This window comes from Rhineura floridana, chromosome 8 (genome assembly GCF_030035675.1).
Source record: "Rhineura floridana isolate rRhiFlo1 chromosome 8, rRhiFlo1.hap2, whole genome shotgun sequence".
Taxonomy (NCBI): Eukaryota; Metazoa; Chordata; class Lepidosauria; order Squamata; family Rhineuridae; genus Rhineura; species Rhineura floridana.
The window spans coordinates 135,178,104-135,194,291 of NC_084487.1; the positions used below are offsets into that span (position 1 = coordinate 135,178,104).

At 41.3% G+C, this 16,188-nt stretch overlaps 1 protein-coding gene across 4 annotated transcripts in view; it reads right to left on the reverse strand.

The window, feature by feature from the left end:
- ANO2 (anoctamin 2) overlaps positions 1-15,006 on the reverse strand; it is a 261,951-nt gene extending 246,945 nt beyond the window's left edge. For 2 of the 4 annotated variants that reach the window (XR_009757630.1, XM_061582608.1), the window contains exons 1-2: positions 14,783-15,006; positions 6,115-6,495 (exon numbers count right to left, since the gene is read on the reverse strand). Coding sequence is in view for 3 of the 4 variants with exons in the window: in XM_061582608.1 (XP_061438592.1) it covers positions 6,115-6,495; positions 14,783-14,812 (411 nt within the window). In the remaining variant the exon portion in view is untranslated. Of the gene's footprint in view, positions 1-6,114; positions 6,496-8,107; positions 8,173-11,576; positions 11,614-14,782 lie in introns of those variants that run through there. The other 2 variants (XM_061582609.1, XM_061582610.1) reach the window with 2 other exon arrangements.
- Between the last annotated feature and the right edge of the window lie 1,182 nt (positions 15,007-16,188).

Consider the following 16,188-nt stretch of genomic DNA (forward strand, 5'->3'; position numbering starts at 1 on the left):
AAAATGCATAACAATTTTTGCAAGTAATTAAAAAACCCTGCATGAACACTTATGTCTACCAAGATCCTGCTGTGATCTTCTGTTGTAGTGCAGTCCTATGCATGTTTAATCAGAAGCAATCCCAATCCTGTACAGAGAAAGTACTCTTTATGCTGCTAAAAGCTATATATTTACTGAATTCCTGATGTGAGACGAACAGGAAAAGGAAACTGTGGGTTTAGCTATTACCTGGGGGTCAACAAATCTTGTCAAGGACAACCCTGACTTCACTTATTGGCTAAAACCCAGAAAGGGCAGGAATTAGAGCAGCCGGTACTAACAGACGTTGTGAGGGGGGTGACTGACATTTTGGTTTATATCTTTTGAACCAGACCACCTAGAAACATAATTTTTTTAAAATAAAAGCTAAGAGTCCAGAGATTAAGGTCGCTTACCTGGAGACTCAGAGAGGACCCCCAAAAACTGGAGTCTCTGGCCAAAAACCAGAGACCTGGCAACACTAATGCCAATGGTCCCATTCTTTCTCTGGCAGACTGCATCTATTATCTTGATGTACTGATTTTGTAAATAATCATATTTGTCTAGAGAAAGTGACTTGTTGATTCCAGAATTTGAAATATATCTCTAAGAAATTCCAGTAATGTGGTGTCCCATTTCTTTGGAAGAGAAAAATTGGGACCTGCTGACTTATATTTAATCAAGCAATTTTTTTCAATAAATAAGCCAAAACTGAGAGAGAATAGGGGCATTTATGAGAAATGGAGCCAGACTAAGTAGAAGCACCTCTCTTTAAACAAGAAACATAAGCTGGTGTCTTACGTCTCTTGAATGAGGCCACAACAAGACATTTTCCTGCTTTTTTTAACAGGAATGTTCAGTCTAAAATATGTTTTGGGTGTATATAGTTTCTTGGGATGAAGTCCAAAGAGATAGAATTTTGTATTTGTTTAGAAGAAGAAGCTATAAGTTTTTTTTTAAAAAAAACCTTTAATCTCTTAAATGCTCTTGTCTTTCAACAGGGATTTCATTCACAACAGGCTCCGAAGCAATCTTTTTTGACTGAGTGCCAAAGCATGTCTCAAATGACTTCCCTATTATGGCTTTGACATACACTATAATGAATGAATAAAGCAAAGTATCCATTAGTGGCTATTAAACACCAGTGCAATTGACGTTTAAGTTGACTTCTAAGGACCATGTAGACCACTGGTAGAGACTGCGGTCCCCAGGTGAGCACCCGTCACTTTCCCGTGGGCCACCTAGCACCTGGGCAGGTGGGGCACTGTCTGAGGGCCCATGGCCTCAGGAGGACCCACAGTACCCTAGGGCCAACACTAATGTACTAGCACCAGCCTTCCACCATTCACAGGCCCTCTTCCCCACCAGAACACACAAATGTGCAGTGGGAAGAGCAGAGGGGGGAGGAAGGAGCAACTTGCTTGCTTTGCCCTGTGAAGAAGTGACAGGGCCCCGGTCTTGGTTGATCGTTTCCTCCCAGCCACATGTTGCTGGCAGAAGGCACTTGCATTGCTCTGTAAAGGTGATTTCCTGATTGTCTGTGGAGGAGGAGGACAAAGAAGCAAAGGGGTCCCACTCTTGAATGTTTCTTGGCCTCCAGCCACATGCTTCACTCCATAAAGGGGTATTCTTCATTGTCGAGGAGGAAGCTGTCAGAGAGAAATGGAGGGAAGTATCCATTGTTGTGTGTGTGTGTGTGTGTGTGTGTGTGTGTGTGTGTGTGTGTGTGTGTGTGTGTGTGTGTGTGTGTGTGAGAGAGAGAGAGAGAGAGAGAGAGAGAGAGAGAGAGAGAGAGAAACAGGAGGTAGGTAGGACTGTGTGGTCTGTGTGTAGGGATGGGTGAGAATTTCAATTCAGTTCACATTTCAAATTCGCACTTTCCAAAACAATACGAGAAGTGAAACACAGCCATCCTTCAAAATTTGCACTTATTAGAATTTTGGGATGCAGTTTGCCAACTGAACATTTACAAAAATGCATATATTAGGGGCAAGTGTGCATAAAAATGAATATATGAATGAAAATAGCATGTAAAAAGGCGTGATGTGATGAGAAATGGCTTGCAAGAATGTGTCCCTTTGTCAAAACTGCCCACAAAAATGTGTTCATTGGAGAAATTTGTACTAAAATGGTGGAGAATTTCCATGAGAATTTTTTTTAAAAAAAAATCCACAGATTGCTGAAGAAATGTAGAGAACTGAATTTAACATTGGAAAAATGAGAAACGGAGAAACATTCCATCCCTACCTGTGTGTGTGGGGCAGAGAATGACAGAAAAGGAAGGAGAGATGGTAGCAGCTGTGTGTGTGAGAGAGAGAGAGGGGTGGAGAAGGAGGTGGGTCTGTGTGTGAGAGACAGAAAAACAGGCAGAAGACGGTCTGTGGTCCAGTGTGAGAGAAAAACATAGAGGGGGAAGAGGGGGATAGGTGGTGTGTGAGGCAGGGAGGGATGCAGACATGTAGGTGCTCCTTCTTTACTGGATAGTAAAATCATCATTGTGACAATTAGGGAGGAAATCTTCAACATTTTAGTGTGAATTTCTCCTACATTTTTGCATGCAATTTTGACTAATTGCACGTTTTTGCAAGCAGTTTATCCTAATATTTTTATATGTTATTTTCACGACTGTATTCATTTTTATGCACATTTTCCCTAATATATGCATTTCTGTATGCATTGTTTCAGAACAGCATTGCAAAAATTTGATAAGTGCAAATTTTGAAGGATGGCCATGTTTCATTCTCATATTGAAAGTGAGAATTTGATAAATTAAGCTTTAAATGCAAACTGCATTGAATTTCTTCCCCTACTTCTACTTCTATCTCTTAAGTTCTACATCTGACAGTGCTATCACACATATATATCTAGAACTGGTGGGGGTGTGGCCTGAAGTCATTGGGGAGTGGCCATGTTTTGGTTTTCTCCCCATCCTCTTCCCTTGCAAACATCCTGTGGATACCTAAGCATTCCAGTTTTGCATACAGCACCTTACTTTGGTCCAGAAGGGATTCCTGCTGCTGTCACAGTTGCTTCTATGATGGGGGAGAAGTTGTGTGGCCTCCACCTGTTCTGGTTCCTTCCCTATACTTCTCCTTTGCAAAGAAACAGTGCACACTTAAATAATGCAGTTTTAGTAAAACTTAGCACCTGACAGAGCTGTAGTCCTATGCTTGCTGTCATGAATGTACAGATGGTTAAGTCATACCTCCTCAGAAGTGAAGAGAAAACAAAATCTCTGCTCCTTCAGTAATGCTCTCTCAATCCTGGTTGTTGTTTTTTTTAAAAAAACAACCCAACAAAAGTGAGCAAATTGCTGGAAACTCACGTTCAGTAGGCACTACAAAAGGCTTTAGTTCTGTGCTTGCTGTCATGAGTAAGCCCCACAGAATATAGTGGGATTTACTTACTTCTGAATAAGATGATGAGAGTTGTGTTACTAACCAGCAGTGCTTGGAAAATTCATTTTTAAAAGGAAGAAAATAGTTCAAGTTCATCCAAATGCACTTTTAGTTCATATTAGTCTCTGCTGCTCTCCACAAGTGCCAATGCTAAACTATACAAAGAAAGGTAAAAAAGAAAAAAAAACATTTGGGCAACTTGATAATATATTTTTAAATTAAAACATAAAATGAGGATCTGTAATTGTATAAATGTAATAGAATGTTGGACTAGGACCTGGAAGACCAAGGTTCAGTTCTATATCCTCTTAAATGAACTCAGTGGGACTTACTTTTAAGTAAAAATTATAGAATCATTGTCACTACAGCTAAATTAGACCTCACTTCTACTGAGAAAAACAGCAAACGTTATGTTCAGGATTATGTTTTTTAAAGCTATGCATGTCTTATTCCCTTGTACGCAAAAAGAACCCCCCTGACCAGGAGCTGTGTATTTAAGTATTGTGGATAATAGTTATTACCTAAAAATCTCCAGAGTTTCATTTTTAAAATAAATAAATAAAGCCACTCCTGTAAACTGTAAGCTCTGATTGCTCAGAGAAAAAAAGATATGGCAGGTGGGGGGGGGGAGCCAAAATGTTAGAGAAAGGAATCTTTCACACCATATAGTCAGTTCTAAATACTGTAGCAGGACATTCTACAAGCCTCCCCCCCCAGTATTCCACTGGTGCAGGGACTCAGACATTCACACAAAGTATATTTAAGTTTCATGGTTTTTATAAAAGCAGGTATTTGCTTAACTCAAAATTTATTCTCCTTTTGATCAACCACATTTGCACAGGCTTCACCTTCCCACTCAAACAGAAATTGGGCTGGAAGTGTGCAACAGCCCCACACATGCCCTGCTAATTGGATTACCAATGCCAGGATGTCTGTGTTATCAACTACTCTTCTGTTCTCTTATCCCCCAGCCCCCATCATGAAAGGCATAGTCCCAGGTTCAGGGGAAAATAAAACAAAAACATCTGGTCTTCAAAGCACTCCCAATCTTTTTGTTTTAATTAAAATAATTATAGTAAGTTCTTACTCTTTTCCCCATGGGGTTTAATTATCTCACATAAGCTCATATCAAATTTTCAGATACTTTAAATAAATAAAAAGGGTCCAGTCCAGCCCAGTCCTTTCTTGAGGCAGTTTGCCACCAAGAATCTCTTCTCCCTTCCTCCCCGACAATAAAGAAAAGTCCAGCTTAGGTCCAGCCCATGAAGAAACCAAATTACACATACACACATACACTTATGATGCCAGCCAAACATTTTTTGGGCAGTTTGCCACCAAGAATCTCCTCTCCTTTCTCAACCCACTACAGTAAATAGGGCCCAGACTGGCCTATGAAAAAAACCAAACAAGCTTTTAGGGTTGTTTACCACCACTCCTCACTCATATGTCTAAATGTATCTGAGCATTCTCAGAACAAATGTATGATTCTAATATAGGCTAAGACTACCAGGTGGGCTGTTCTTGAAACAGCCTAGACTCCTCCCTGACTCCTCCCTAACTTGCTACTGCCGCTGTGAGAGATGCCTCTTCACAACAGATGGAGTAGAAGCCTTCTAAGAGGGCTGACAAGGAGACAGACAAAGGGGAGGGAGCTCTTTACCATAGCTACACTTTTGGATTAGGATTAGCTGATTGGCCAGAGAACAAGAAGCTGATTGGCAAGATAACAATACATTGACATAAATGTTCACAGAGCTTGAGTTAAAACAGAAATATAAAATGTGAGTGGAACCAGAAAAATGTCTCACTACTTAGCCATATTGGTAATTACAACAGCAGAAGGCAACAGGATTTTATTCAGTAATCCAAATCAACAATAACATGTGTGTGGTTTTGATGGGGGATTTGGGGCGGGGATGTTAAAAATTGCTTGACATTCTCATTGGGAGGTCTGTACCTCAGTAGCCCCAGTGGATAGCTTCTACTGATTGAAATAGTAAAGTTTGTGTTTTTCTTTGACGACAGGGCATTATTATATTGGTCAAAACTTGTTTTAGTTTTAATGGGTGGGGTTAAGAGGGAGGCATATGTTTTGAGGAGGAAAGGGAGGGGTTCAGCCATCATTTGCTGAACATCTCACTAAGCCATATTGGTAATTAGAATGGCAGAAGGCAACAGGATTTTATTCAATAATCCAAATCAACAATAAAATCATCCACTGGATGCTAAACACATTAGAGGAACTCCCAAATATACATCCCATACATTGGGATCCTACATGGTCTCAATTCATACAACTCAAACTTCTTCATCACAGCTACATAGTTGAAGTAACATTTCTTTTGACTCTTAATACATTGCCAGGGCAGTCCTCCCTTTCATATAGTAGAGGAGAAGGGGCATCCCCCCTTACACCAAGCTGATGGTGAGCAGGGTATGCTGATGCCACATTGGACAAAGAGATTTCTCTGCCCCTCTTTTTTTCTCCTGAGGGGGAGAAATCATGTGAGCTGGCATTAACATGGAGTGCTTACTCATACACTACCACAAGGCTATAGCAATGAGGCCACACAGCTCAGAGAATTTTGAATATATGAAACAGGAGCAAAACCCTACCCTTATAACTAAAATAAGACAATGCTTTGTAGATGGAAAAATAATGTGGTCTACGCTACAGAGCTTCCCCCTGCCCTCTTACCTCCACATCCTTTTCTATCTCAAGACCAGCTTCTACCAGGTTGCGTTCAAACTCATCCCTCTGCTGCCGTTTCACTTCCTCCAAAGCCTCCAATGGCCCCAGATCAATAACCTCAGCATCTGGAGAAGGTGCACCCGGGCCACGTGGCTGTAGCTGCTGCTCAGGTTGACTTTTGGCGGTCTCCCCATTAGAAATAATAGCCAAAGAAGCAGGTCTCTGCAAGGGGCCTAGAGAACCACCACTGGGATGTGTGGTACATTTTCGATAGTGATAAGCTAAAACATAGTCCACTTTCCTTCTGCTGTCTTGGAAATGCATCCCTACAGGTGAGGTCCTTTCTGTGACATCTGCTGGAGCCCCAACCAGGTAGTTGTTGATAACCTTGAAGAAAGTTCAAAGAAAGTTACTGAAAGAAGCATCCTGAGATAAAGTGAATAGAAAGGCTCAATGTCTTCCTGTCCATAAGCCCATGGAGACATATAGTGTGTGCAATAAATGCAAGGATTGACAGTTATACATGGAAGAGTGATGCAGATGAGGCTCAGATTAATCAATGTAATACAATAGGGCTTCACAAGCAGAGGGCAGGTATACTGCAGAAAGGCACTTGTGGAACAAATAATTTGAAATGATTCAAGCCACGCCATGTGCTGCAAGAAGCAACATCCCATATCCCAGTCCCATAAGAGCATAAGAACCCATTTGCTATATCAGACCAATTAGATAGATCAGGTAATCTAATATAGTCAGATGCACCTGAGCACTCTAAAACAGAGCACTCTAAAGTACCACATTTAAGGTCTCTTCACCTCCCCCCCCTTTTTTTTATTTGTATTTATTTTATATTTCTCCAATATCTTCCCCTGGCTGTTTTTTTGTATTTTAAATATTTTTAGATTAAATAAATAGGAAATCATAATTGTGAACCTCCTAAAACCAATTTACCTATCCTTATGTTTTGGCAAAGTGATGGTGTGAAGGCATGCTGGTAGAACAAGAGACCATGTTTGAGGCATGTTATAAGGTATTTGAGGACTTTGTCACACATTACTTTTTGAGACCTGTAGATTCATGTTGGAAAGAACAGGTGCACGTATTGAATGGCGGCTTGGGTGCTGTTTTTTCAGTCTGTGCTGCATGCATAGGGAAGGTGATATATCATCTGGCAGCTAGCTTCATAACGTGAGAATGAAAAACATTTGGATCACCATTCACTTGTTTACTTTTCTCACTATTGAGACCACTTCATATATTACTTTTTCATACACAGAAATTTAATCTTTGTATAGGAACAAGGATTTTGTCAAATATGAAGGACAGTGGCTGCCCAGTCAGTATAACCACTGTACAAGATCTACTCAGTCACTGTAATTACCTTTTTGTTTTGAGTGCCCTGTTGTCTGGGTCTTGGTTCAGGTGTGTATCCAACTTTGATGTGCTTATGGAAGGGGTGTGCAAGTACTGCCCCCCACCAAGTGTGGAGGCTTGGACAAATATTGTGTTATGGAAAACCAAAGTCTCTGTGAAAGTACATATTTGGGAATGCCATCAGTGTAATCCTAAACACACGTAATAAATAATATCGAACTTTCACGTCACAAAATATTTTACAGTCATGTCCATAAGAAGCAGGAGGGTAGTCGCCCAGGGGATCTTAGTCCCTCTGCTTTTTTGGGAGCAGGGTCCCTATGTCTCCAAGCATCCTACAGTGTTAGTCACTGAGAAGAGTCTTCTAATATGCTTCCTTGCCTTTCCTGCTGATTGGAGCCAATCAGAGTGAAAGGAGGTGAGTCAGCCACTGAGAAGACTCTTCTCAGTTGCTAACGCTCTCCACTTACATCCTGATCGGCTCCTAGAGATGTTTGTTGTTGTGAGAGAATGCATTAACAAAGATCTCATTCTTAAACCAGGAGCAAAAAAGGGTGTACGTGGCTGCAACTATCATGAAGGGACTCTGCACTTCTGAATTTTCTACTAAACAACTGATAAATACCTATGTAACTTTATGTCTGGAGACTTATTATTAAGAATCACTTTCCATAACTGTAAGGAGGTATGTCCACACGCAAGCATCCCAGGCACCTGAATGAGGGGAGAGAGCAGCATAGGGACATAAGCAGATGTCTTACACCAGGGGTCCCAAACTGTTCTTCTACATAGACCACTTGACAATTTCTGAGGGTCTGAAAGTATCTGAAAACTTACTATGGGCATATGCAAGATAATTAACTCCCATTAGTGATAAGAGCAAGAATTTACAATTATTATTTTAATTAAAACAAGAGGCTTATCAGTACTTTGAAGAGATGGTTGTTGTTATGAGCCTCCAAGTCGACTATGACTTATGGCGACCCTATGAATCAGTGACCTCCAAGAGCATCTGTCATGAACCACCCTGTTCAGATCTTGTAAGTTCAGGTCTATGGCTTCCTTTATGGAATCAATCCATCTATTGTTTGGCCTTCCTCTTTTTCTACTCTCTTCTGTTTTTCCCAGCATTATGGTCTTTTCTAGTGAATCATGTCTTCTCATGATGTGTCCAAAGTATGACAACCTCAGTTTCATCATTTTAGCTTCTAGTGATAGTTCTGGTTTAATTTGTTCTAACACCCAATTATTTGTCTTTTTTGCAGCCCATGGTATGCACAAAGCTCTCCTCCAACACCACATTTCAACTGAGTTGATTTTTCTCTTATCCGCTTTTTTCACTGTCCAACTTTCACATCCACACATAGAGATTGGGAATACCATGGTCTGAATGATCCTGACTTTAGTGTTCAGTGATACATCTTTGCATTTGAGGACCTTTTCTAGTTCTCTCATAACTGCCCTCCCCACTCCTAGCCTTCTTCTGATTTCTTGACTATTGTCTCCATTTTGGTTAATGACTGTGCCAAGGTATTGATAGAATCATAGAATCATAGAGTTGGAAGGGGCCTTGTAGGCCATCGAGTCTAACCCCCTGCTCACAGCAGGAAATCCACAGTTAGAGCATCTCCCGCAGATAGCTGTCCAGCCTCTGCTTGAAGACATCCGGCGGAGGGGATCCCACCACCTCCCTAAGGCAGTCGGTTCCATTGCCGAACCGCCCTTACTGTCAAGAAGTTCCTTCTAATGTCCAATCTGAATCTATGCTCCTGCAACTTAAAACCATTAGACCTAGTCCTACCCTCTGGGGCAGCAGAGAACAAATCTGTACCCTCCTCTATGTGACAGCCCTTCAGGTACTTAAAGAGTGTAATGATGTCACCCCTCAGCCTTCTCTTCACCAGACTGAACATGCCAAGTTCCTTCAACCTTTCCTCATAAGACTTGTTCTCCATACAGGCTATCATCCTTGTCGCCCTCTTCTGAACCCGCTCTAACTTGTCTCTATCTTTCTTAAAATGAGGCGCCCAGAACTGAACGCAGTATTCCAGATGAGGCCTGACTAATGCAGAATATAGTGGGACTATTACTTCCCTCGACCTGGAAACTATAGCTCTGTTTATGCAGCCCAAAACCGCGTTTGCCTTTTTTGCCGCAGCATCACACTGCTGGGTCATGTTCAACTTGCGATCCACTACAATTCCAAGGTCCTTCTCACACGCACTACTGCTAAGCCGGGTATTTCCCATCCTGTACCCATGCATTTCGGTTTTGTGGCCTAAATGCAATCCTGCATTTGTCTTTATTGAATGTCATTTTATTAATTTCAGCCCAATTTTCTAGTCTATCCAGGTCCCTTTGGATTTTATTTCTGTCTTCCATTGTGTTAGCTATCCCTCCCAGTTTCGTATCATCCACAAACTTCATAAGGCTTCCCTCCACCCCATCATCTAAGTCATTGATAAAAATGTTGAAGAGTATCGGCCCCAGGGCAGAACCCTGTGGCACTCTACTCAAGACCTCCTTCCAGTCCGAAGCAGATCCACCAATGACCACTCTGAGTACGGTTTTCCAACCAATAATCCTTGACAAGTTCAATGTCCTCATTATCAACTTTGAAGTTACATAAATCTTCTGTTATCATTACTTTAGTCTTCTTGAGGTTCAGCTATAGTCCTGCTTTTGTGCTTTCCTCTTTAACTTTCATCAGCATTCGTTTCAGATCATTACTGGTTTCTGCTAAGAGTATGGTATCATCTACATATCTTAAATTACTGATATTTCTCCCTCAATTTTCACACCTCCTCATCTTGGGCCAATCTCGCTTTCCATATGATGTGTTCTGCATATAGATAAAACGAACAGGATGATAAAATACACCCCTGTCTCACACCCTTTCCGATGGGGAACCAATTGGTTTCTCCATATTCCAGAGTATAGGTTGTGCATCAGAACAGTCAGATACTGTGGTACCCCCATTTCTTTTAAAACCGTTTGATAGTTTTTTGTTATCTACACAATCAAAGACTTTGCTGTAATCTGTAAGCACAGGGTGATTTTCTTCTGAAATACCTTGGTCCATTCCATTATCCAACATATGTTTGCAATATGATCTCTGGTGCCTCTTCCCTTTCTAAATCCAGCTTGGATTTTTTTTTTTCCGGAGAGCCGGTTGTTAAATATTTACCAGCACACCACTGTATATAAGTCATATTCAGGCATTATTAGAAGTGATGCTGTACACCGCCCTGGGAGCTTATTGCTATAGGGCGGTCTAAAAATGTAATAAAATAAATGTTAAATAACTTGTGTGCGAGGGCTGCATGCAACACCACATGTAGACATCCCCACCAGCTCCACCTCTGACCCTCCAACACGTTAGCATAAAGGGGTTTTCTAAATGTGTTCACTTCTCTGAACCTACCAAAAAACAGCTGCACACACAAGAAACAAGAAGGAAGGTACCTGAAATGCAGACCATTTAAATATCTCAAAATGGTGTACGGAGGAACTCATTGCATCCTGCTGCTTGGTCCCACCTTCTTGCTTCTATCGCCACAAAAGGAACTGCTGCATGTAAAGCAATGACCTTAGGGCAATGCTTAAGAGTTTCAGCCATTGGGTTGACACTCAGGAAGACCCAGAGCATGGATGCACACTCCTATCTGCCTGGGACTTTTCTCTCCACAGCTTAGCATTGCATCTCTGCCCTGGCTCCTACTGGGAGGAAGGGTGGGATATAAATCTAATAAATAAATAAACAGATAATCTCTGCTGGCTGCCATAACTGGCAAAGACTCCCCACACAATACAGGGGTTTCAGGTACAAAGTGTCCTCTCTCCCTCTCCCTCTCCCTCTCCCTCTCTCCCTCTGTGTGTGTATGTCTGTGTGTGTGTGTACGTACATATACACATATGTACATATACACATATAAAACACACAATATATTCACATATAAAATATAAATGATATATGATAAATGGTTATAAACAACAGAGTAAGATTATTAAGCATTATAGGGACATATGTATATGTCTTCAGCATTACATATGCAGTAGTTGCTTTTCTACTGCATTGTTTCAAAGCAACTTACAATCAAGGTATGAAAACACAGAACAGTTGGATGGGAAAATCCACAAGACATCTCAATATCACGAGGAGGTGTAGGAGGACGTGCTCAGTTCTCCTGTCCCATGCTCCTGTCCCATGCACCCCTGCATGCCAGCCAAGTGGGCCTTTTTGCATGCCTTCTCAGCCTGCCTATGTAGAATAAGCTTTATTTATGTAACACACATGAGGTAAGGAGAGGCCCTTAATTGGCCAAAATAGACAGTGGATGCCAACAACTCATTAGGCTATGGCCTGGGAACTTGGCCTTCAAGGCAGGTGCAATGAATCATGCTGCTACAAAGCTCAAGGACACTGACCAGCAGGACTGATAAACAAAGACAGAAATGTGAGACCCAAGTTAAAGAAACATCCTCATAGGTATAGCTAGTTAAAGTCACAGGTCCAAACCTCTACCCACATCCAGGGGCTCTTTTGGGTATAAATAAGGCTCCCTTCAACACAGACCCAGGCCTGTGGGCTGCTGTGTACATATTGGCCAGCTGGGATCTCTCCATCATCATTTATCTAGGGCTTCCAACAACTGAAAGGAGGCTGTAAGATCATTTGTGTCCAGTAGTTGCTTCTATCTGCTTTATTGCTTTGCCTGCTGTGAAAACACCAACAGCTCTCAATTAAAGCATTGTAATTTTTTTCCACTCGTCTGATCATTGCCTTTGAAATCAATCCTCGAAACTCTTTCCTTTGACAGTGAAATTCAGTTTAGAAATCAATATGAAATACAAATATGTTATAAGCTAAGAGCAGGTGTTGCCACCACTTACCATATGCTCAGAGGCACATGTTACCAAATTCTTCCAAGCTACACAGGAAGTGGATTGGACTGTGAAAAACTTATCCAAATTGTGTTGCATTTTTACAACCTTGTAGGGCAATACAATATCTCAGAGAGGAGGTCAGCTCTCCTGCTCCCCTGGTGCATTCACTATAGCCGCCCAATTTCCCTGCTTTTTAAAATTTGATAGAAATATCTGTTGTTTCTATGTAGTCTTCCACCCAAATTTAAACCAAAGTTGTCCTTGGCCACATCCACACCAAACAATTATTCCATTTTAAACAGTCATGTCTTCCCCCAAACAATCCTGGGAAGTGTAGTTTGTGAAAGATGCTGGAAGTTGTTAAGAGATGCCCTATTCCTCTCACAGAGCTACAATCCCCAGTATTCTCTGGGAAGAGGGGCTGACTGTTAAACCACTCTGGCCACTGGAGCTCTGTCAGGCAAATAGGAGTCTCCTAACAATTCTCAGCACCCTTCCCAAACTATGCTTCCCAGGGTTCTTTGGGGGAAACTATTACTGCTTAAAGTGGAATAAATGTCTGGCATGGGTGTGGCCCCCTGATTAGCAAAGCCAAACAACTTAGTTTGGCTTTTAGATGTCTAACAGTTGGTTCTTACTGGGCATGCCTGCACTATCATAGATTCCAATGTTAATTTTCTTAAATTAATTAAACATCAGCCATGCATTTTTTTTAAACTTTTAAACTGCAGAAGATGAAGGTCAAGGTCAGTAATAGGATTACAGGTTCTTTGTGAACGTGGCTTATTTTTAATTAATTTCAACAAATTATGAGACCATTGACAGAAAAATGTCCAACAGGGGTCTGGATTTGTTTACCTGTGTTTCAGACTTTAAAGTCTGGATTCTCTCTGCATGTTTTGTGTATCACCATGAAAACTCAGAGGGTTGTTAAGCAAGCCTTTCTGAGTTCAGGACTATAAGTTTTGTAAGATTTTGTTTTGAAATACGCTTATGAGAAGCAGCAGAATGGCATTGGGGTATTTTCAATTTAGCATGGCGGAATGTGAAAAGTCCATGCTGGCTATAGTATACAGCCAAACCTTTCCAACTGATCTAGGAGGACCAGAAGATATTTTGGCTAGGTAGTGCTCCAGTGTATAAAAGCTGATCCTGAGAAGCTATTCAGCTGGTCTCCCCATTGCAGGATTTATATACACAGTATTTTGATTGTTAACTTGAGTCCCAAGGCAACAACCTTTAATCTTGCTTCAGCTTCTGTAAACTTCTAGTCAAGAGCAAGGGAATAGTGTGCAAAGAAGTTAATGCCTTGGGATAGATGAATTTAAAAACAAGTCCTTCTTAGAAAGCCCAGCCTAGCAACAGAATGCAAATAAGGAGGCAATTCAGTCAACATTGCCTTTCCATTTTTGTATAATGCTGTGCACCATCCTCTTACCTACAAGTCTGTTTTATTGATACCTCTCTCTCTCCTTTCAAAGCTGTTCTCAGCCTCCCTTAATGTCTTACTCTGATTTGCAACTTAAAGCCTAATTACCTGTAATTGCATCTGCTCAGAGTTGCTGCTTTTCTCTCCTTTTCCTTTCTTTGTGTCTCTCATTGTTGAAATGGTGATTGTAAGTTCCTTGGCACAGATATCTGATTATTCTTGGCCCTTTTCCCTTTGATAGCTAATTTTGGTTACAGCATCATATAAATCAGCAAGCTGGTTTAGATAAACCTTACCTATTGTAGTTACACAGTTGTGAAGAATAGCGTTTATCTTTTGAATCCTCTCAACAGATTCTTGTTAAATTTTTCACCTTCTCTGTAGATAGAATTTCACTCTTCCATTACATTGTTTTCCATCCTCCTCCTTGTTCTATACCTCATCCCCTTTTTCTCATGACACACTGTATTCAGAAGCTATACCCACTTGTCACATTCAAATACAGAGTACCGATTTCTTGTCATTCACGTCTTACGCTGGCTCTATACATACCGATCATTGACAGACAACTATGGGGATAGTATGTTCAATGTTCTGTATGTGTGCTCTACAATTCTGCACAGTTATAGAATCTGGCATTGATTGTAAAAAGAATGTAAGTTTCTAGTCCCACAAAGAAAGTGTAGAAAATGTCTGGTGAAATCTCCGGAGCCAAAGGAGCAGAGGACTTACAATATTTTTTGCCTGAAAGAGAAGCTTTAGTGCTCTTCTGAACTTACTGTCCCCATCTCCCCCCCCCCCAACACACACCGACAGGAGAAAGCAAAATAAATAACATGAAAAGTGCATTGTGTATAGGTTTTAGAAATGTGATTTTCTTGGTGCAGATATATGGTGCAGACTATTCATTTATTTTTCCCCAGATTACATGATCCTGGGTATATTTAGCATGTCCCTATTATGTAACTTCCATGCTGTACTCACGGGTAGTCCATGCAGACTCTGTGGATCCATCCCTGCAAGAGTGAAAGTGCTTAGACTCAGATTTTCAGTCTACCCTTTCAAAGGGAGACACACAGTATACTCCACCATCTCCTAGTTGCAGGCCCAGGCAGGGATCCCAGGAAATCTATTAGCCAGATCTAGAGAAGAGTATCTTTAACTATTACTTTCTCCCTCTTTGTATGTGAAAGAGAAACAAAACTACACACACACAACACCCGAAGGAAAGGCCAATGTAGCTGTTACTGAAAGTGCCGTGCTCTTTATCATCTCAAGGTACCCAGGGGCCTCCCTCATTCCATGGCTGCCACCTGAGCAGTCACCATAGCAACGCCTAGGAGAAAGAAGCAGCTGCAGCTGCAGAGACTGGACTTCAGGAGCTTTCAAAGATGCCTCTTTGTAAAGCATGCAGAAGATGCCAAGCTACAGGATCAGATGGATTCTGCTGCACTAAAGATTCAGGAGAGCAAAAGACATCAGAACAGTTTTAAATCCTAAGGTTTCAATCCTATGGGACACTTACTTAGGAATAAGCTCCATGGAACCTTGTGCAACTTATTTCCAAATTAACATGCGTAAAGTTGGGCTGTATGGCTGCAATCCTAAGCAAACACTAGGGAGTAAGTCCAGCTGAACTCAATCAATTTACATCTGAATAAATATGCTTAGGATCATGCTGTATGATAAATAAATGTAGGAAGGACAATTTGTAAAATAAAGTTCCATCTGATGTGTTTTGCACCATCATTATCTTCCAGCATTTCAAGAGAAATTTTTTTCATAATTTTTCTCATGTAAAATTGGTCAAGTTCATAGAATCATAGAATAGTAGAGTTGGAAGGGTCCCGTAAGGCCATCTAGTCCAACCCCCTGCTCAATGCAGGAGTCCAAATCAAAGCATTCCCGACAGATGGCTGTCCAGCTGCCTCTTGAATGCCTCCAGTGTCTGAGAGCCCACTACCTCTCTAGTAATTGGTTCCATTGCCGTATGGCTCTAACAGTTAGGAAGCTTTTCCTGATGTCCAGTTGAAATCTGGCTTCCTGCAACTTGAGCCCATTATTCTGTGTCCTGCACTCTGGGACAATCGAGAAGACTGGCCCTCCTCTTTGTGGCAACCTTTCATGTACTTGAAGAGTGCTATCATATCTCCCCTCAGTCTTCTCTTCTCCAGGCTAAACATGCCCAGTTCTTTCAGTCTCTCCTCATAGGGTTTGGTTTCCAGTCCCCTAATCATCCTTGTTGCCCTCCTCTGAACCTTTTCCAGTTTGTCTGCATCCTTCTTGAAGTGCGGAGACCAGAACTGGACGCAGTAGTCAAGATGAGGCCTAACCAGTGCTGAATAGAGGGGAACTAATACTTCACGCGATTTGGAAACTATACTTTTACT